General features: G+C 53.4%; 4 protein-coding genes and 1 long non-coding RNA gene across 12 annotated transcripts in view; 3 read left to right on the top strand and 2 right to left on the bottom strand.

The window, feature by feature from the left end:
* Positions 1 to 79: 79 nt before the first annotated feature.
* PSME1 (proteasome (prosome, macropain) activator subunit 1 (PA28 alpha)) lies at positions 80 to 2,939 on the top strand. 4 transcript variants are annotated; one of them, XM_011930783.1, is made up of 11 exons: positions 80 to 272; positions 956 to 988; positions 1,111 to 1,173; positions 1,287 to 1,397; positions 1,486 to 1,531; positions 1,666 to 1,763; positions 2,015 to 2,083; positions 2,162 to 2,229; positions 2,325 to 2,379; positions 2,454 to 2,548; positions 2,708 to 2,939. In XM_011930783.1, exons 1-11 carry the CDS (start codon positions 234 to 236, stop codon positions 2,730 to 2,732), a joined length of 702 nt encoding a protein of 233 aa, XP_011786173.1. In that variant the 5' UTR covers positions 80 to 233; the 3' UTR covers positions 2,733 to 2,939. The 4 variants fall into 4 exon arrangements, with proteins under 4 accessions (XP_011786173.1, XP_011786172.1, XP_011786171.1 ...); XM_011930782.1 differs by having other exon boundaries at positions 2,201 to 2,229; positions 2,454 to 2,540; positions 2,708 to 2,936; XM_011930781.1 differs by having other exon boundaries at positions 2,454 to 2,540; positions 2,708 to 2,936.
* EMC9 (ER membrane protein complex subunit 9) lies at positions 2,931 to 5,539 on the bottom strand. Of its 4 annotated transcripts, none has more exons than XM_011930786.1 (6): positions 5,389 to 5,539; positions 5,058 to 5,267; positions 4,840 to 4,916; positions 3,517 to 3,586; positions 3,332 to 3,426; positions 2,931 to 3,168 (listed from the first exon to the last, which is right to left on the bottom strand). In XM_011930786.1, the coding sequence occupies exons 2-6, from the start codon at positions 5,253 to 5,255 to the stop codon at positions 2,982 to 2,984; spliced, it is 627 nt and encodes a 208-aa protein (XP_011786176.1). In that variant the 5' UTR covers positions 5,256 to 5,267; positions 5,389 to 5,539; the 3' UTR covers positions 2,931 to 2,981. The 4 variants fall into 4 exon arrangements, with proteins under 4 accessions (XP_011786176.1, XP_011786174.1, XP_011786178.1 ...); XM_011930784.1 differs by having other exon boundaries at positions 3,517 to 3,788; positions 5,389 to 5,538; XM_011930788.1 differs by lacking the exon at positions 5,058 to 5,267 and having other exon boundaries at positions 3,517 to 3,761; positions 5,299 to 5,521.
* On the top strand, positions 3,413 to 4,401 carry LOC105503739. Its single transcript, XR_001000529.1, has 2 exons — positions 3,413 to 3,448; positions 3,702 to 4,401. It is a non-coding gene; the product is annotated as an uncharacterized LOC105503739 (long non-coding RNA).
* Positions 5,540 to 7,384: 1,845 nt separating the features above from the next.
* Positions 7,385 to 11,590, bottom strand: PSME2 (proteasome (prosome, macropain) activator subunit 2 (PA28 beta)). Of its 2 annotated transcripts, XM_011930767.1 has the most exons (12): positions 11,543 to 11,590; positions 10,552 to 11,240; positions 10,225 to 10,257; positions 9,727 to 9,789; positions 9,396 to 9,482; positions 9,261 to 9,291; positions 9,076 to 9,173; positions 8,418 to 8,486; positions 8,210 to 8,277; positions 7,995 to 8,049; positions 7,605 to 7,691; positions 7,385 to 7,509 (listed from the first exon to the last, which is right to left on the bottom strand). In XM_011930767.1, the coding sequence occupies exons 2-12, from the start codon at positions 10,597 to 10,599 to the stop codon at positions 7,429 to 7,431; spliced, it is 720 nt and encodes a 239-aa protein (XP_011786157.1). In that variant the 5' UTR covers positions 10,600 to 11,240; positions 11,543 to 11,590; the 3' UTR covers positions 7,385 to 7,428. The 2 variants fall into 2 exon arrangements, with proteins under 2 accessions (XP_011786157.1, XP_011786159.1); XM_011930769.1 differs by lacking the exon at positions 11,543 to 11,590 and having other exon boundaries at positions 7,431 to 7,503; positions 7,601 to 7,691; positions 10,552 to 10,901.
* RNF31 (ring finger protein 31) overlaps positions 10,701 to 17,760 on the top strand; it is a 14,949-nt gene continuing 7,889 nt past the window's right edge. Inside the window, exons 1-12 of the mRNA XM_011930770.1 lie at positions 10,701 to 10,836; positions 11,473 to 11,910; positions 11,996 to 12,142; positions 12,290 to 12,445; positions 12,674 to 12,733; positions 12,833 to 12,908; positions 13,442 to 13,619; positions 14,247 to 14,634; positions 14,795 to 15,085; positions 15,338 to 15,586; positions 15,692 to 15,877; positions 15,993 to 16,199. Of these exons, the coding sequence (XP_011786160.1) occupies positions 11,719 to 11,910; positions 11,996 to 12,142; positions 12,290 to 12,445; positions 12,674 to 12,733; positions 12,833 to 12,908; positions 13,442 to 13,619; positions 14,247 to 14,634; positions 14,795 to 15,085; positions 15,338 to 15,586; positions 15,692 to 15,877; positions 15,993 to 16,199 (2,130 nt within the window). The 5' untranslated portion in view covers positions 10,701 to 10,836; positions 11,473 to 11,718. The remainder of the gene's footprint in view (positions 10,837 to 11,472; positions 11,911 to 11,995; positions 12,143 to 12,289; positions 12,446 to 12,673; positions 12,734 to 12,832; positions 12,909 to 13,441; positions 13,620 to 14,246; positions 14,635 to 14,794; positions 15,086 to 15,337; positions 15,587 to 15,691; positions 15,878 to 15,992; positions 16,200 to 17,760) is intronic.

Below are 17,760 nucleotides of genomic sequence, written 5' to 3'. Positions count from 1 at the left end.
TGGGGAGGCTGGAAACTGGCCTTCGCGAGGCAGGCTGTGCGCGCTAGGGGGAGCCGCACCCGCCGCCCTCCTCTGCGGCACTGCCCCTCTCCCTGGCAGGGCTGACCCCGCCTCCTCCAGCCCTCCCCGCCCCACTACCCAGGAAGGCCGTGAGTGGTGCGAGCGCCGCTTTCGCTTTCCCTTCGCGGTGCCCACTCCGCTCCTCGTGCGGCGCTAGGCCCCGCGTCCCGGTCATGGCCACGCTCAGGGTCCAGCCCGAGGCCCAAGCCAAGGTGAGCGCCGCGGGGTCTAGAAAGGGCCCACTGGGGAGGCGTGGCTCGAGCGGCCGGGGACATCCCCGACCCGCCCCGCAGACTCCCACACAAGTCAGGGGCAGTCCACCGAGCTGGCGCTCCCGGAGCACCTGCGCCCCGGGGAGGGCGGTGACTGCTGCCTGCGGGAACAGGCGAGGCGGCCGTGGTTCTGTGGGGTGAGGTGAAGCGGAGAGCTGGCGTGGAGGGGAACTCCGCTGGCCTGGAGCCGGGGCCACACACAGACTGGATGCGGGACTGCCCCAGCTACCTCCTGGCCTTTCCCTCAGGGAGGGTCCCGGGGCCCACCCTGTCCTGTCCTGCTCGCAGAGGGCTCTCAGCACCCCTCCTCACACCTGCCAGGCGACCCCAGGGATCTGTTCTCACCCCAGGGATCTGGCCCTTCACCGCCGGGAATGTTCTCATCCCCCATATCCAGCCCTAGGGATACCCATTTCACTCTCCGTAGATCCAGGTCTGCAGAGTTCTACTCCTCCACCACCCCAGCCCACCCTACAGGCATCCATCTCGCTTTCTTCAGGTCTGGCCTTAGAGGGATCCCCTCCACCCTTCCCCAGGTCAGGCCCTACATAACCCTAAGGGAACTGTCCTCAAATGAACTGGCCTTAAAGCCAAGTTTCTGAAGGGATACATGTGCCCCACAGGTGGATGTGTTTCGTGAAGACCTCTGTACCAAGGTAAGACATGCCCCATCAGTGGCCCCACCCCTGCCCAACTCCTACTGCTCAACCCTGCCTCACCACCTAGGATGGGCATTTGATGCTGACTCCCATCCTTCTCCATCCCACCTCACACACAGACAGAGAACCTGCTCGGGAGCTATTTCCCCAAGAAGATTTCTGAGCTGGATGCATTTTTAAAGGTACCGCGGCTGGGCAGGGAGCTAGGGAGTAAAGGCCAAGAGAAGGGTCCGGGCTGTGAGAGTGAGGTGAGAGGAACCCCCTCACCTCCAGCCCTCCTCCCACCCTACACCAGGAGCCAGCTCTCAATGAAGCCAACTTGAGCAATCTGAAGGCCCCGTTGGACATCCCAGTGCCTGATCCAGTCAAGGAGAAAGAGAAAGAGGAACGGAAGAAACAGCAGGAGGCAAGCTGGGAAGACCTGGGAGAAGGGATCCAACCATGGGGGTAATCAACCTTAGTCCTGACTCTCATGAGCCCCTCTCTTTCTGCAGAAGGAAGACAAGGATGAAAAGAAGAAGGGGGAGGATGAAGACAAAGGTACTTGAAACCACAATTGTGGGAAGAGACTTGAGTCCCACCCACAGGAGCTCCTCCTGAGGATTTCTTTCCATTCTCCCCTTCAACCTTCACACAGGCTCAATCATGTGACTGACCCATTGCTCACTCTCTAGGTCCTCCCTGTGGCCCAGTGAACTGCAATGAAAAGATCTTGGTCCTTCTGCAGCGCTTGAAGCCTGAGATCAAGGATGTCATTGAGCAGCTCAACCTGGTAGGCCCTCCCCCTTCAACTCTCAGGCTTTAAGTCAAACCATTGTCCTCTTAGTCCCTGCCATTTAGGGCTTGGCACATGCCAGGTTTTAGCAAGAGAGGGCACAGCAAGTGAAACCAGAAGTCCGGGCTCTGAGGCTCAGGAGAGACCTGGCATGCCTCTACCCAGTGTGGGGAGGGAAGCAAGGGAGAATATGAAACTGGGAATTGGGTAGAGGGCTGATGTGGCATTATGCCATTCCCTCTTCCCAGGTCACCACCTGGTTGCAGCTGCAGATACCTCGGATTGAGGATGGTAACAATTTTGGAGTGGCTGTCCAGGTGAGAGCGCTGCCCCACTTCCCTGCTCTTTCCTAGTCCACGCTTCCTTCCACTTTCCCCCTTGCTTTTTTTCCCTAGGAGAAGGTGTTTGAGCTGATGACCAGCCTCCACACCAAGCTAGAAGGCTTCCACACCCAAATCTCTAAGTGAGTGACCACCTAAGTGAGTGACACCCACACTGTCTGTTTTGGGACAGAGACCTCCTTCTTCTTCTACTCCATACACACTTCTCCTTCCACAGGTATTTCTCTGAGCGTGGTGATGCAGTGACTAAAGCAGCCAAGCAGCCCCATGTGGTAGGTGAGGCCCAGGTCAGGGTGCATGAGGGAAGGACTCATGTAAGGTCAGGCCTGACCCGAGCTTCCCACAGGGTGATTATCGGCAGCTGGTGCACGAGCTGGATGAGGCAGAGTACCGGGACATCCGGCTGATGGTCATGGAGATCCGCAATGCTTATGTGAGGAGGCGAGGGCAGGGGTGGGCAGAGGCAGCTTTCTCAGGCCACGCGCTCCCTGACCCTGCAGGCTGGGGGTTAAGGGTGACAAAGCTCAGCTTCTCCACAAGGCTAGAAATGGGGCACAGAGCCACTGGAGGCCTCTGACTGACCTCCACTCCTCCCTGTAGGCTGTGTTATATGACATCATCCTGAAGAACTTCGAGAAGCTCAAGAAGCCCAGGGGAGAAACAAAGGGAATGATCTATTGAGAGCCCTCTCTCCCATTCTGGGATGGGTACAGCAGAGACCTTCCTGCTTTTTACTGGGGACTCCAGATTTTCCCCAAATTTGCTTCTGTTGAGATTTTTCCCTCACCTTGCCTCCCAGGCACAATAAATATAGTTATACCACTGCCCATCAGCCCAAGTCTCTTTATTGGATGTGGACCCTGCCGGCCCTGGCTCAGGCATTTCCATTTCCATTAGTGGGACCAACCCACTGGGTGATTTGAGTGTTGAGCCGCTGGTTGGTCCAGTCCTGCCGGATGTCGTCAAGGTGGCAGTCAAAGTCCACAAGGTGCTGGTGGGCCCGATCTTCCAGTAGAGCTCCCACCATCTGCCGTGACTCTTCCCAGTCCCTCCACATCACTCTGAAATAGCAACCCCCATGGAGGTCAAACAGCAAGTAGTGGGGTCAGACACAGACTTGACAGAGATTGGGTCTAGAGAGAGACCCTTGGGGCAGGGCCAAGGACAGAGGAGACCCAGGAATCTTGGGCTTCTAAGAAGAGAGAGAGGGAGTGGGGTACTCACAAGTTCTTATCCTTAGGGACCCAGCGGAGACCTTGGTTCTCCAGGACGATGACCGGGGGCACACGAGGCTGAGGCACCAGTTTCTGATTATCCAACTGAGTGGACAAAGAAGGGCAAGTGAGAGTTTCAAGGGTCCCCCAACTCTACTTTCTTTTCACCTCCCCACCCAGAAACCCAAGTCTCACCATAATAAGTACTGCATCAGGGAAGAATTCTGCAATTCGCCCAGCAATTTTCAAGGCCAGGGGCCCAGGGCTGTGTAGAGGGAAGATCAGAGGAGTGAGGAGCCAACTGTGGGCAAAACCCATCCGTTTGAGCTGGGCCTCCCAGGTCTCATAGATGTGGGCGCAGCTGTGGCCTTTCCCTGTAGGTGGCCTGCGGGGATCGGGCCTGCTGGATGCTTGATGTACGACTGCTTGATGCTTGAGTGCTGTGGGAAACAGGTGCTCAGATACTGCTGGTGAGAGTGGAAACCAAAGGTGGTCTTTTTGGAAGGTAATTCGGCATAACCATCCAAATTGAAACTGTATACATACTACATACTATACATATGCTAACCCAGAAATTCTACTTATAAAGAATTTATGGTAATAATAGGACAGTGTCTGTAATAAAACATTGGAACCAACCTCAATGTTTGAAGCATTAAATAAATTATAGTACATCCATATTCAGACTATAAGCTATTAGGGAAAGGTAGATCTTGTGGAAATGGGATGATGTCAAGTATTTATTAAGTGAGGGAGAAACACAAATTACAAAACAGTCTCTCTAATCTGCTTCACGTATATGATTTATATATATATATAATTGTCTTTTCCTATATATATAAGGAAACTGCCTTATTTTTGAAGTTGCTGGTTGGGATTTCTCTGTTCTTTCAGCACCTGGGGGACACCTCAGTTAAGGCAAGATCAGTCTGTTGGCCAGGAGTGGTGGCTCACGCCTGTAATCCCAGCACTTTGGGAGGTTGAAGCTCGTGGATCACCTGAGGTCAGGTTCTAGACCAGCCTGGCCAACATGGCGAAACCCCCTCTCTACTAAAAACAAAGAAATAAAAATAATAATAATAAAAAGCCAGGCATGGTGGCTCTCATCTGTGATCCCAGCTACTCGAGAGACTGAGGCAGAAGAATCCTGAATCCAGGAGGTGGAGGTTGCAGTGAGCCAAGATTGCGCCACTGCACTCCAGCCTGGGTGACAGAGCGAGACTCCGTCTCAAAAAAAAAAAAAAAATTCAGTCTGTTGGTACACAGTTGTCCTCCCCGCCCCAACAGCACTCCAGGGCAGGGCTCTGTCCTATTCATCTTCCTCACTCCAGTACCCAGCATAGTGCCTGGTGTAAAAACCCTGCTCCTAAGCGTTTGATGAAGGAAAGATAGAAGGAATGACCTTGGTTCATCTTGTGCGCCTCCCTCCACCCACCGCCCCATGCATCCTCGCCCTCTATTCCTCCAACCCGCAACCCCCCATAATCCTTTCCTTCTTCCTCTGGCTACGCCACTCACCTTTGGTCGTCCACAGCTGCATTGGCATGGTAGTAACCAGCCACCACCAGACCGGCCTGTGCTCCCCACACATCCACCTGTCGTGGGAAAGGGGCCATCAGTAATTAAATTGTGCCGCTGGCTTTGTGGATGCGCACTGCTGCCAAGGGACCGGGGATTAACTTGGGCTGGGGTGTTGGGTGGGTTCGTGGTGGGGGATGGGCATCCAACGGAGGCACCTGGTTGAGGGCGACCTCCAACATGACGGACAGGGCCAGGTGGCTGTGGAAGAGGGGCACACAGTCGGTGAGGCACAGGCATTCTCCGGACCGCGGCGCTGGCGCCAGAAACAGCCCGTTGACTGCGGCGTGTGGGTACCGGGCAGCATGCAGGCACATCTTCACGTAGGCCAGGGCCGAGATCTCCACCTCCCCCATGGCGAGCGGGGCCTGGCCGGGAAGCAGCAAGCCGAATTAGTGCCGAATTAGGCGAGCCAGTGCCTAGCTCGCGTCCGTGAAGCTCCCTCCAGCGCTTCGGCACCCTCTTTGACCCTTCCCGGTGCCCTCTCACTTCGGTTCGGCGACAACGCTAACTCGACTCGCAGGTAGCCCGCCGGCTCCCGGTGCCCGGGGTCTGGGAGTCCGTCCGCGGCCCAGCCAAGGAGGAGGTCCCGACTGCATCCGAGCCCCGCCTTCCCGAGTCCCTAGCGGGAGGCTGCGACTCAGCGCCTGCCTGGCAGACAGGGCAAGCTGCAGTTCCCTGTAGAACTGGCACCTGGAGTCCCGCCCACGTGGTGCTCCTTGATAGGACTAAAGGCTTTCAATTTGTCCAATCAGCGGCCACGCCCCAAGCTTGCCCCGCCTTTGTCTCCAGCGGACTGTAAAGAACCTACCATTGTGAAGCAAAGAAAATTGCCCGCACTCTTATTGGCTAGGTTCCCCGACTTCCGCTCTCGTTGCTGGTTGGCTTTGCCTGTTAATCTGTGTTGCCCACCACCACCTGCTCCGCCGAGCCCCGGGGATGGAGCGCTAGCCCGTAGCCGGGTGTTCGGAAGGGCTGCGGGCAAAGCAGACCGCCTTGCGCCTATTATAGGACGAGTGGATCTGTACTCTAGATCGGCTGTCACTAATGATCCGTGTTACCTTCGCTACTGCAGGTTTTCTTGCCCTTGGTTTATCTTTTGCCCATGTTCCATTAAGGTTTTAATGAGATATGTATGGGGGCAGGCTTCCAGCCTGTCCAGTGCTTCGCAGCACGTTCTTATCTCATATTTTATGACAGGATAAGGCCCTGAATTAAAGAACAATCCCATGGAGTTTATTGCAAGATCACAGCAAAGGAACTTGTCTTCAGCCCAGGGCTGAATCTTGAAAAGCAGAGAGAAAGACAGTGATTTGCTGAAGGGGGTGCAGGGGAGGACAGGAAGAAAAACTTACAGATTAATCATTCCCATAATGTCCTGCAGTGTATTTCCTTCACCACAATACCCTTGGAAACATTATTTTTTTCCCTCCCAGCCCTTAAGAAGAAGTCCAGGCCAGGAGCAGTGGTTCACGCCTTGCAATGCCAGCACTTCGTGAGGCCGAGGTGGGTGGATCACCTGAGGTCAAGAGTTCGAGACCAGCTTGGCCAACATGGCGACACCCTGTCTCTACTAAAAATACAAAAACTTAGTCAGGTGTGGTGGCACACGCCTGTACTCCCAGCTACTCGAGAGGCTGAGGCAGGAGAATTGCTTGAACCCGGGAGACAGAGGTTGCAGTAAGCCAAGATCATGCCATTGTACTCCAACTTGGGCGACAGAGCAAGACTCCATCTCAAAAAAAAAAAAAAAAAGGAGTCCAATCATTCATCCGTAGTTCTCCATAGTTCTCCCAGTGAAACCTCATTCTCCTTCTAGGCTTTTCCTAAACTGATGAGGATTCTTTCTTTCTTCATTCCTGATGTTGGCCACAGAACTTTCCCCTTGTCTATCCAAAGCCTGATTATTCCCATAAGGGCTCTGTGCAAATGCCATCTCTTCCACTAATTCCTGAGACCTCTGGATGAAAATAATACTGTTACATTCCAAAATACAGGTTATCTGCATAGCTGTCATAGCATGTAACAATCCCCACCCTGTTCCTTTGGAGGACCTCTTAAGATTACAGTGGGCTGGCTGGGCACAGTGGCTCACGCCTGTAATTCCAGCACTTTGGGAGGCCGAGACGGCGGATCACGAGGTCAGGAGATCGAGATCATCCTGGCTAATACGGTGAAACCCCATCTCTACTAAAAATACAAAAACTAGCCGGGCGTGGTGGCGGGCGCCTGTAATTCCAGCTACTCGGGAGGCTTAGGCAGAATGGCGTGAACCCAGGAGGCAGAGCTTGCAGTGAGCCGAGATCGTGCCACTGCACTCCAGACTGGGCGACAAAGCGAGACTCCATCTCAAAAAAAAAAAAAAGATTACAGTGGGCATCTAAGTCATGACACCCACCCCTTCCCACCACATTCATCTTCAGTCTGGACATGGGTACCACCTCAATAAATGCTTTTTGAATGAATGACACACGCAGGAAGGGAATCCATACAACATATAGATCGTTTATTTTCCTTCTAGTCCTGGGTTCAGTACATAGATGGCTTCTCTTCACCCTTTGGGTTGACAATTTTCTCCAGGTTGCTGCTGATGATATGATAAAGCTCGGCCTGGGAGAAGGCCAGAGTGCAAGAGTCAGGTTCTTAGCCAATCCCCTGCCCGCCCCCACTCATCCACCTCCCCTAAGGCCTTACTCCAGACTCACATAGAAGGCCCTCAGGTCCAGCACCATGGCCCTCAGCTCCCCATAGGCTGCCTCATCTCGCTCATGCACCAAGGCCCGGTAATCCATCTGCAGTGTGGGAGGCAAAGCTGTGTCAGTCCCATGGGAGGCTGGGACATGAGTCTGGTTTCCTTTTATAGGAAACAAGTTAACTTGAGAATGAACCCCTTCTTAGCACCAAGAAATAGGATCCCAAGGGACTGAGCAGAGAAAAGGGTCAAAGTTGTTGAAGCCCTAATCGGTTTTTCTAGGCAATGCTTTTAGTTAAATATTCTACACATTGGGAAAGTCACAAACAAGACAAGGAGGACCTCTTCCTCCACACCTCCTCGTCCCACCCCCAGCTAAAAGGCTGGTGGACTATCCACTCACTACATGAGTCTCCTTGGAGGCCTTGGCCACAGCATCCCCACGTTCTGAGAAGTACCTGCCAGAAGCAAGGGAATACCACAGGAATGTGTTCAGGGAGATGTACTCCATCAGACCCTTCCCAAAGTCCCCCATCATCCTGATGGGGCTGCCTAGCTTTGGGGGTCCCAAAGAAATGCTGCTACTGCCCCCAGTGCTGGTCTTCCAGCTGTCCTCACTTGGAAATGGTTGTCTGGAAAGCTTCCACTTTGGTCTTGACGGCATTCACCCTCTCCAGCACCTTCTCCTGTGGTGACACGGGAGGCAAAGACAACACTTCATGTCCTCCCCATTTCATACACTATCTTCCTCCTCCTCTTGGTTCATGTCTAGCTCACCCTCCGAGGCTCTCCCCACTCTAAATGTCTTCAGTTACCCTTTTCTTACCTGGATTGCTACCCCAAAATCATTTCCATCTTCAATCTTGGGGATCAGGTGCTGAATCCATGTAATCACCTGTGTTAAGAGGTATCATGTAAGAATCATTCAACAAACATACTGAGTTCTTCCTATTACTGTCACTTCCTAAAAAAATAGTTATATTTAATTGGGTACTTATTACACACCAGGCGCTGTGTCATGTATTTATTTCATTTAATCATCACAGCAACCGTCAGAGACACATATTTATTGTATCCATTTAACAGATGAAAAAACTGAGTCACAGAATGTCTAAGTGACTTACTTAAGGTTACCAGCTAGATAACTGATAGAATCATGATTTGAACCTAAGCAGTCTCTCTCTAGGGTCCAATCTTTTAAAACAATTCACTCACTATATCATACCACCTCTACTATGAACCCGATACAGCAGTAGGTTCTGAGGTTACAGAGTGGATACTGCATAGTCTCTAATTTTGGAGGTACCGTTGTGATAAGAGGTCTAACAGAATGAGGAGAACAAAGGAGATCTAAGCCCAAGGCACAGAAGGAAGTTTTCTTTTTCAGGACTAGGTCTCTGTATGAAGGACTTGTATCTATGGAGGAGTCCAGGGCCTCACTTTGTGTGTCTTCTCTTTCCACCTCCCCCATTTCCCAGGCTTACCAGAATGCATTTCTCTTTGAGAGTCCAGACTTCTGGCTTAACCAGGGCAAGCAGGGACAGGACTTTCTCATTCCCAGGGAGAAATCCACACTTAGGGACTGTGAGAAAGAGGGGATTCAGGCCCTTTCTCATCCAGCAGCCAATGTGCCATCTCCCCTTCCCTAGTCACCTCTTATCTCTCTTACCTTCTTTCTTCTCCTGCTTATCTGTTTCCATCTAAGACAAAAAAGGGGGAAAGTAGCTTTGAAAAAGTCACAGAGGTTGAAGGGCTATCATCTCCATTGGGTTTATAGGCCAAGTCCTGCACCTGAATGCCTCACCTCATCATCCTTGGGTGGAGGGTCTGGGATGGGGATGTCCAGTGGGGCCCGGAGGGAAGTCAGGTCAGCCACATTGAGGGAGTCCTCCTGCACAGAGCTCACTGTCAGGGGCTGCCCAGTCTCTTCCCTTCATCCTAGGTCACAGCCTTCCCTCCATACATCCCACTTGCCCTCTGCCTCCCAACCTAGGCGCATGCCTCACGCCATCCTAATATTCCCAATCCACTACTTGAAACTATTCTCTGCATGCTGAATCCAGTTGTTAGCTAGAGAGGGTGGGCAAAGGGGAGAGAGGACATGGGAAGGGGCAGGAGGGGCCCACACTACTCACTTGCAAGAGCTGATTCAGGTATATGATTTTCTGTGGCAAGAATCTGTAGAGGAATTCCTCAGCCTGTGGGTTACATTGCAAGGAAGGGGAATCACAGAATATGCTCAATGAGATGTCTGACAAATGGAACTGGAAGGGCCTTTGGAAATCACTGGGTCCAAGACTTGCAAATGAGGAAATTGAAGACCTGAAAATGAAAGGACTTGCCCAAGCTGGTAAGTGGCAGAACTAAGGTTAGGACTGTGATATTCCTGCTTTGGGAGTCATGGATTTTTTCCTCCACATCAAAAGAGAAGAGAAGTGCCAGAAGTGGGGAGAGTCATAAGAAAGGTCAGATTAAAGGTAGCTATCAATAAATCCGGGGTTACTTTGGGTGAAGGCTTGGTAAGGGAAGTAGGGTTAAGTCTAGGGTGACTTGGGAGGGTCATCAGGAGAGGTTGTTATCCTCAAGTATTGGTCTAAGATTCTGGGTCAAATCGCTCAAATCCAGAGACTTACCTCCTGGAAAAGATTCTGCCTGAAGACCTCCACCTACACAGAGAGCAGTACCCGGATGTTGGTTAAGGGTCTGGGTTGTCAAAAGCTTCCACTCACAACAGGGTGCCCTCCAACTGTGGCTCAGGCCTTTCTCACCACAAGCCAGTTTCCCCTAGAAGCTCCTGCTCACTGCAGTCGGAGGGCAGGAATCTGGGAATCCCCGAGAAGTGAAGGCACTAGCGAGATTGGGGGAGTTATCTGGCACTGCTTTGGTCCCCTGAACCACCCAGCTTGGCCTCCCCCCAAGAGGGCTCTATGACCCCTTCCTGGCCTCCGATTCACCATTACCTGTTTGCGGGCTTCCCCGCTCAGGCGCACCCCACACGGCTTGGCCATGCTGCTTCAGTCGCTAGATCTCTGGTCTCCCGGCTAGTCGCCCGGGCTTTCGCTTTCACTCCCCAGGTCCAGGCCCGCCCCCCTCAACCCCGCCCCCTTTCTTCTTTCCGCCCCCCTCCTCCCCCTGGCAGGCCGCTAGCAGTAGGTAGCCCCTGAGCCATTCCCAGCCAGTTGCCACTAGGAGAGGCGGTGCTGGCTGGGTCACAAGCCCAGGGGCTGCCCGAGGGAGGGGCTGGGGTGAGTGGGACAGCGGAGACTGGAGCGGGGGCTGTCCCTTGGAGAGGGGCGGGGCTTATAGCTAGGACCAACGGGAAGTCCAGGGTCTGGGTAAGAGAGGTGGGAGTATGGCAAAGGGGGTATCCAGTGGCGGGGCTCCCCCAAGAAGGCTCGACCACAAACAGCGGACGGAGAGAGATGAGAGCGAGTGGGAGGGGCAGCCAGGGGGAGCTCCTGGGGTGGAGAAGGGCTAGCCGCCCTTAGAAGGGCGAGGGCAGGGGCTGGGTGAGGGTCTTCCCTCAGCCTTCAGGACAGACCGGAGATGGGGCGGGACTCGCTCGAGAGGAGCTAGGGCCGGCCAGAGTCGGTTCCCCTGCAGGGTGGGACTTCCCCGATGAGGCCCGGAGCGTAGCGGACTGGTCCAGCTAGAAAAAGGAAGGTTTTGAGCTGAATAGGATAACCCCGCGCCTGGGGCTATCCGGAAGGGGTGGAACCAGACTGGAGGAAGGCGGGGAAGAGCGCTTGACTGAGGGAAGATGCTGGGGCGCGCTGAGGGAGGAGCCAGGAGCCATTTGCTTTCTCATTGCTTGGGACCTGGCCCTCCCTCTTGGCCACGCCCCCTGGTTTCCGGACACCCGCTCCCACCTTAACCTTAAGCCCCGCCCGTTCCTCTGAAATTGGGTCGCTGTCCCGCCCTCTTTCCTAGTACTTCCTGTTCTCGGCCAACCCTGGCGCTGGGCCGGGGGCTGGAGAGTGATCGTGGTCTGAGTGACCTGGGGCGGCTGCGCGGGCCGGAGTGGGCCTCAAAGCCGGGCACCAGACGGGAGGGGCGGCGCTTGGGCCGCGCGCTGCCCGCGCCGGGTCCCGGCGGGCGGCAAGGCTGGGGCTGACTCCTGCCTCAGGATGCCAGGGGAGGAAGAGGAGCGGGTCTTCCTGGTGGCCCGCGAGGAGCTGGCGAGCGCCCTAAGGAGGGATTCCGGGCAGGCGTTTTCCCTGGAGCAGCTCCGGCCGCTACTAGCCTGCTCTCTGCCGCCAACCGCCCGCTACCTGCAGCTGGACGCCGCACGCCTGGTCCGCTGCAACGCCCATGGGGAGGTGAGGCCCGGCCCCGCTTGGAAGGGGGACACCAGGGCCTGAGGCCCGGGCTACGCTTACAACTCTCTGCTCTCATTGCTCCCAGCCCCGAAACTACCTCAGTACCCTGTCCACGGCCCTGAACATCCTGGAGAAATATGGCCGCAACCTTCTCAGCCCTCAGCGGCCCCGATACTGGCGCGGTGTCAAGTTTAATAACCCTGTCTTTCGCAGCACGGTGGATGCTGTGCAGGTGAATCCCCTGGCTTTATGGGAGAGGGGGCTGGGCCTGGGCTGGGGTTTGGCTAGAAAAGGCCTGAGATTGTGCTGAATGGGGAGGGGTCCAACCGTACTAGGCAGGAAACCTCCTGGGTGGTGACTGGTTGTGAATGTGTGGCAGGGGGGCCGAGATGTGCTGCGATTATATGGCTATACAGAGGAGCAGCCAGATGGGTTGAGCTTCCCCGAAGGGCAAGAGGAGCCAAATGCGCACCAGGTTGCTACAGTCACACTGGAAGTACTGCTGCTTCGGACAGAGCTCAGCCTGCTATTGCAGGTGAGATGCTCCTCTAGTCTTGATGGACTTATACACCAGGGCTGGGGAGCCCAGCCTAACTCAAGTAAGTCTGAGGACCCCTGTGCTGCTGAACTATGGGCATAGTTCAGCATTCTGGGAGCTCCGGGTACTGATTTTTCCTCTGTGAATGTTAAGGGACCAGGGTTTAGAGGGAGGGCTTTGTTCTAGGGGTCTAGGTGGAAACCGTTTTTATCTGTATTATTGCAGAATACTCATCCAAGACAGCAGGCACTGGAGCAGCTGTTGGAAGACAAGGTTGAAGATGATGTAAGGAAGGCAGGAAAGGGGCTGGTGTACAAACGGAACAGGAATTGTGGGACTCTGTATCCCTAAACCCTTGTTCATTCCCTGCCCTTTCTTTTTCAGATGCTACAGCTTTCAGAATTTGACCCCCTATTGAGAGAGATTGCTCCTGGCCCCCTCACCACACCCTCTGCCCCAGGTATTATTGGTCCTAAATTGGGGACCAAGTAGGAAGCTATATTGATGGAAATTTGCGATGCTCCTCTGTCTTCTTGGTTATCTTCCTTTGTCTTTGTTTGTTTGTTTTGAGACAGAGTTTTGCTCTTGTTGCCCAGGCTGGAGTGCAATGGTGCGATCTCCGCTCACCGCAACCTCCGCCTCCCGGGTTCAAGGGATTCTCCTGCCTCAGCCTCCCAGGTAGCTGGGATTACAGGCATGCACCACCACACTCGGCTAATTTTGTATTTTTGGTAGATACGGGGTTTCTCCATGTTGGTCAGGCTGGTCTGGAACTCCCGACCTCAGGTGATCTACCCGCCTCAACCTCCCAAAGTGTTGGGATTACTGGCGTGAACCACTGTGTCCGGCCTCTTTGTTTTTTAAAAGAGATTAAAATTGTTTCCTTGGGCCAGATGTGTTAAAAAGTAGTCTTGGGATTTGCCCCCATCCACAGCAGATTCAGATGTAACCTGGTCTTTTTTGGAAAGATATTCTATCTCTCCTGCTCTCCAGGCTCCACTCCTGGTCCCTGCTTCCTCTGTGGTTCTGCCCCAGGCACACTGCACTGCCCATCCTGTAAACAGGCCCTGTGTCCAGCCTGTGACCACCTGTTCCATGGACACCCATCCCGTGCTCATCACCTCCGCCAGACCCTGCCTGGGGTCCTCCAGGGTGCCCACCTGAGCCCCAGGTGAGAGGGCTTCTGGATGAGAAGTGAAATTTAGAAAACTTAAGATCACTTGGTTATGGACTACCTGCCAGTTTCTGTGCTAAAGACTGTTTAATAGAGGAGAAGTAGCCAGTCAGAACCCTGAAGGAGATAATAGACATATACATGAGATGTATATGTATACATCTGGATGAGAGTGAAATTTAGAAAACTTAAGATCACTTGGTTATGGACTACCTGCCAGTTTCTGTGCTAAAGACTGTTTAATAGAGGAGAAGTAGCCAGTCAGAACCCTGAAGGAGATAATAGACATATACATCAAGCAAGTAGCAATTATAGTAACCCAGGTTGTTATGGTAGTAGGTGGTTTGCAACCTAGTCTGAAGGGTCAGCTGAATCAGGTGGCAATATTTTAAACACCTAGTGTAGGTCAGGCCGTGTATTAGCAGTGTCTACTAGGAAGAAGTGAGCTTTAAACTGTCATTTAAATGTTGCATAGGCTATGGGTATAGGAGTGTTCGAGACAGGGACAGTGTGTGCAAAGGCCAGAGACATGTGTTGTTACCCAGCAAATGGGGAATGCTTAGAGGTGAGGGATCCAGGCACCAGGTGCCACTTCAGTAGGCCATGTCTGCTTTTCCATTACAGTTTACCTGCCTCAGCCCAACCACGGCCCCAGTTGACCTCCCTGCTGGCACTAGGAGACAGCTCTCCTTCTTCCCCTAATCCTGCAAGTGCTCGTTTGCCCTGGCACTGTGCTGCCTGTGCCATGCTAAATGAGCCTTGGGCAGTGCTCTGTGTGGCCTGTGATCGGCCCCGAGGCTGTAAGGGGTTGGGGTTGGGAACTGAGGGTCCCCAAGGAACTGGAGGCCTAGAACCTGATCTTGCAAGGGGTCGGTGGGCCTGCCAGAGCTGTACCTTTGAGAATGAGGCAGCAGCTGTGCTGTGTTCCATATGTGAGCGACCTCGGCTGGCCCAGCCTCCCAGCTTGGTGGTGGATTCCCGAGATGCTGGCATTTGCCTGCAACCCCTTCAGGTAACCTGTTCCTGGCCTTCCCAACTCTTTATTGTGTGTTACCTCAAGTCATTCTCTTCTTTTCTATCCCATGTTTTCCTTCAGTTCCTCCCAACTCCCTGTATTTCTGTTGTGAACCTCAGCCAGCCAGTCAAAGGGATAATTCTCTCTGCCTTCCCAGCAGGGGGATACTTTGCTGGCCTCTGCCCAGAGTCATGTCTGGTACTGTATTCACTGTACCTTCTGCAACTCGAACCCTGGCTGGGTGTGTGTAATGTGCAACCGGACTAGTAGCCCCATTCCAGTACAACATCCCCCCCGGCCCTATGCCAGCTCTTTGGAAAAGGGTCCCCCTAAGCTTGGGCCCCCACAACGCCTTAGTGCCTCCCTGCCCAGTTCCTGTGGAGACCCTGAGAAGCAGCGCCAAGACAAGATGCGGGAGGAAGGCCTACAGCTAGTGAGCATGATCCGGGTAAGGACTGGGCCTGGGATGAGGTAGGGCTGAGCTGGTGTGGGAAAGGAGATGCTGCAGGTGGTTAATAGTTTCTATGAATCTTGTCATTGTTAGCAGCAGCTCCCTGTTACTGAGGCAGTTACCATGCTGTGCACTGATGACATGATCCATATGTCTGAGCTGAGCCACTGTCACCATCTTAGATCAGGCTGAGGGTGGGTGAAGGGTGTGCCCTGCCTGATGGGCCTGATGGGCAGGACTGTGCCTTAGGAAGGGGAAGCCGCAGGTGCCTGCCCAGAGGAGATCTTCTCGGCTCTGCAGTACTCGGGCACTGAGGTGCCTCTGCAGTGGTTGCGCTCAGAACTGCCCTACGTGCTGGAGATGGTGGCTGAGCTGGCTGGACAGCAGGACCCTGGGCTGGGTGCCTTTTCCTGTCAGGAGGCCCGGAAAGCCTGGCTGGATCGTCATGGCAACCTTGATGAAGCTGTGGAGGAGTGTGTGAGGACCAGGCGAAGGAAGGTATCAGCTGTGTTGGGTATGGGATAGGGTTGAGAGTCTGCATCTCTCACACTCTCCCTTGCTTGCTTTCCCACTTCACTCCCTCTCACCCCTCCCATCTTGCAGGTGCAGGAGCTCCAGTCTCTAGGCTTTGGGCCTGAGGAGGGGTCTCTCCAGGCATTGTTCCAGCATGGAGGTGATGTGTCACGGGCCCTGACTGAGCTACAGCGCCAACGCCTAGAGCCCTTCCACCAGCGCCTCTGGGACAGTGGCCCTGAGCCCACCCCTTCCTGGGATGGGCCAGACAAGCAGGTGCTGGGAGGAGGCAAGAAACCCAAGGGTCCACCTAGAGGAGCAAGAGGGAGCTGAGGGGAAGGGTCCCTGGAGTCTGACAGCACCTCCCCCCTCCACCTGAATCACATTGCAGAGCCTGGTCAGGCGGCTTTTGGCAGTCTACGCACTCCCCAGCTGGGGCCGGGCAGAGCTGGCACTGTCACTGCTGCAGGAGACACCCAGGAACTATGAGTTGGGGGACGTGGTAGAAGCTGTAAGGCACAGCCAGGACCGGGCCTTCCTGCGCCGCTTGCTTGCCCAGGAGTGTGCTGTGTGTGGCTGGGCCCTGCCCCACAACCGGGTAAGTCGCTCCCCACAGTACCTGGTCCAAGAATTACTCTATTCTTTTGGACCCCCACCCTACCCCAGTCCCCATCTCTGATCCTGTCTTCTGCTCTTCGGTTGCCCATGTACCCCTGAAGGCTTCTGGGAGGGGGAGGTCAGGAATAGGTTTATCTCCTCCCTTGAAAAAAAATATTCTATTATGGAAATTTTCAAATATGCAATAGTAGAAAAGTTGTACTACACTGTATAACAAATTCCCATATCCCCCTGCAACCCCTCCACTCCCAGTGTATTCATCATCAAGCTTCAGCAATTGTCAACAAATATGATCAGTCTTTAGTTCACATATATACACAGACGGTTATTTTAATATCAAATATCAGGCATAATATAGCTTATAAATGCTTCAGTATGTATATCTAAAATGTAAAACTTTATTTATTTACTTATTTTTTTTTTTTTGAGATGGAATTTCAGCCTTGACCCCAGGCTGGAGTACAGTGGCGCAATCTCAGCTCACTGTAACCTCCACCTCCTCCAAGCAATTCTCCTGCCTCAGCCTCCTGAATAGCTGGGGTTATAGGCGCCCGCCACCACACTCGGCTAATTTTTGTATTTTTAGTAGAGACGGGGTTTTGCCATATTGGCCAGGCTGGTCTCGAACTCTTGACCTCTACAATTATTTTAAAAATACAGAGTAAAACCAAAACAAAACACATACAGAGCCAGTCTAACTGCTCTGACCTAGAGTACATGGAGGCTTAAGAGCTAAGAAGGGCTTATTCCTATAAACTGGATATTTGCTGATACTAAAGAATTACTAGGCTGGGCGCGGTGGCTCACGCCTGTAATGCCAGCACTTTGGGAGGCCAAGGCAGGTAGATCACGAGGTCAGGAGATGGAAACCATCCTGGCTGACACGGTGAAACCCTGTCTCTACTAAAAATATAAAAAATTAGCCGAGTGTGGTGGTAGGCACCTGTAGTCCCAGCTACTCGGGAGGCTGAGGCAGGAGAATGGCATAAACCCAGGAAGCGGAGCTTGCAGTGAGCAGAGATTGCATCACTGCACTCCAGCCTAGGCAACAGAGTGAGACTCTGTCTCAAAAAAAAAAATTACTGTTCATTTGTGTGTGTGTGTGTGAGACAGCGCTACTGTGGATATGTTTTCAAAAAGAATTTTGCTGGGCATGATTCCTCATGCCTGTAATCCTAGCGCTTTGGGAGGCTGAGGTGGGAGAATTCCTTGAAGCCAGGAGTTAGAGACCAGCATGGGCAACATAATAAGACTCCCATTTCTAAAAAAATAAATAAAGGGCTGGGCGTGGTGTCTTATGCCTGTAATCCCTGCACTTTGGGAGACCAAGTGGGTTGATCACGAGGTCAAGAGATTTAGACCATCCTGGTCAACATGGTGAAACCCCGTCTCTACTAAAAATACAAAAATTAGCCAGGCATGATGGCGTGTGCCTGTTATCCCAGCTACTCGGGAGGCTGAGGCAGGAGAATCGCTTGAACCTGGGAGGCGGAGGTTGCAGTGAGCCGAGATTGTGCCACTGCACTCCAGCCTGGGCAACA

The sequence above is a fragment of the Colobus angolensis genome, unplaced genomic scaffold (genome assembly GCF_000951035.1).
Source record: "Colobus angolensis palliatus isolate OR3802 unplaced genomic scaffold, Cang.pa_1.0 Scaffold88, whole genome shotgun sequence".
NCBI lineage: Eukaryota > Metazoa > Chordata > Mammalia > Primates > Cercopithecidae > Colobus > Colobus angolensis.
This window is presented reverse-complemented; position numbering and strand designations above follow the sequence as displayed.

Excerpts from the sequence above, each read along its gene's own strand:
- PSME1 (XM_011930780.1), top strand. The coding sequence starts at position 234 with ATGGCCACGCTCAGGGTCCAGCCCGAGGCCCAAGCCAAG. Across the intron at positions 1,174-1,286 it reads AGCTGGATGCATTTTTAAAG|GAGCCAGCTCTCAATGAAGC; the intron begins GTACCGCGGCTG and ends ACCCTACACCAG. Across the intron at positions 1,398-1,485 it reads AACGGAAGAAACAGCAGGAG|AAGGAAGACAAGGATGAAAA; the intron begins GCAAGCTGGGAA and ends CTCTTTCTGCAG.
- EMC9 (XM_011930784.1), bottom strand. The coding sequence starts at position 5,206 with ATGCTGCCCGGTACCCACACGCCGCAGTCAACGGGCTGTTTCTGGCGC. Across the intron at positions 4,917-5,057 it reads TGGAGGTCGCCCTCAACCAG|GTGGATGTGTGGGGAGCACA; the intron begins GTGCCTCCGTTG and ends TTCCCACGACAG. Across the intron at positions 3,427-3,516 it reads CTGATGCAGTACTTATTATG|TTGGATAATCAGAAACTGGT; the intron begins GTGAGACTTGGG and ends TTGTCCACTCAG.
- PSME2 (XM_011930767.1), bottom strand. The coding sequence starts at position 10,599 with ATGGCCAAGCCGTGTGGGGTGCGCCTGAGCGGGGAAGCCCGCAAACAG. Across the intron at positions 8,487-9,075 it reads TCAAAGAGAAATGCATTCTG|GTGATTACATGGATTCAGCA; the intron begins GTAAGCCTGGGA and ends CTCTTAACACAG. Across the intron at positions 8,278-8,417 it reads ATTTTGGGGTAGCAATCCAG|GAGAAGGTGCTGGAGAGGGT; the intron begins GTAAGAAAAGGG and ends GTGTCACCACAG.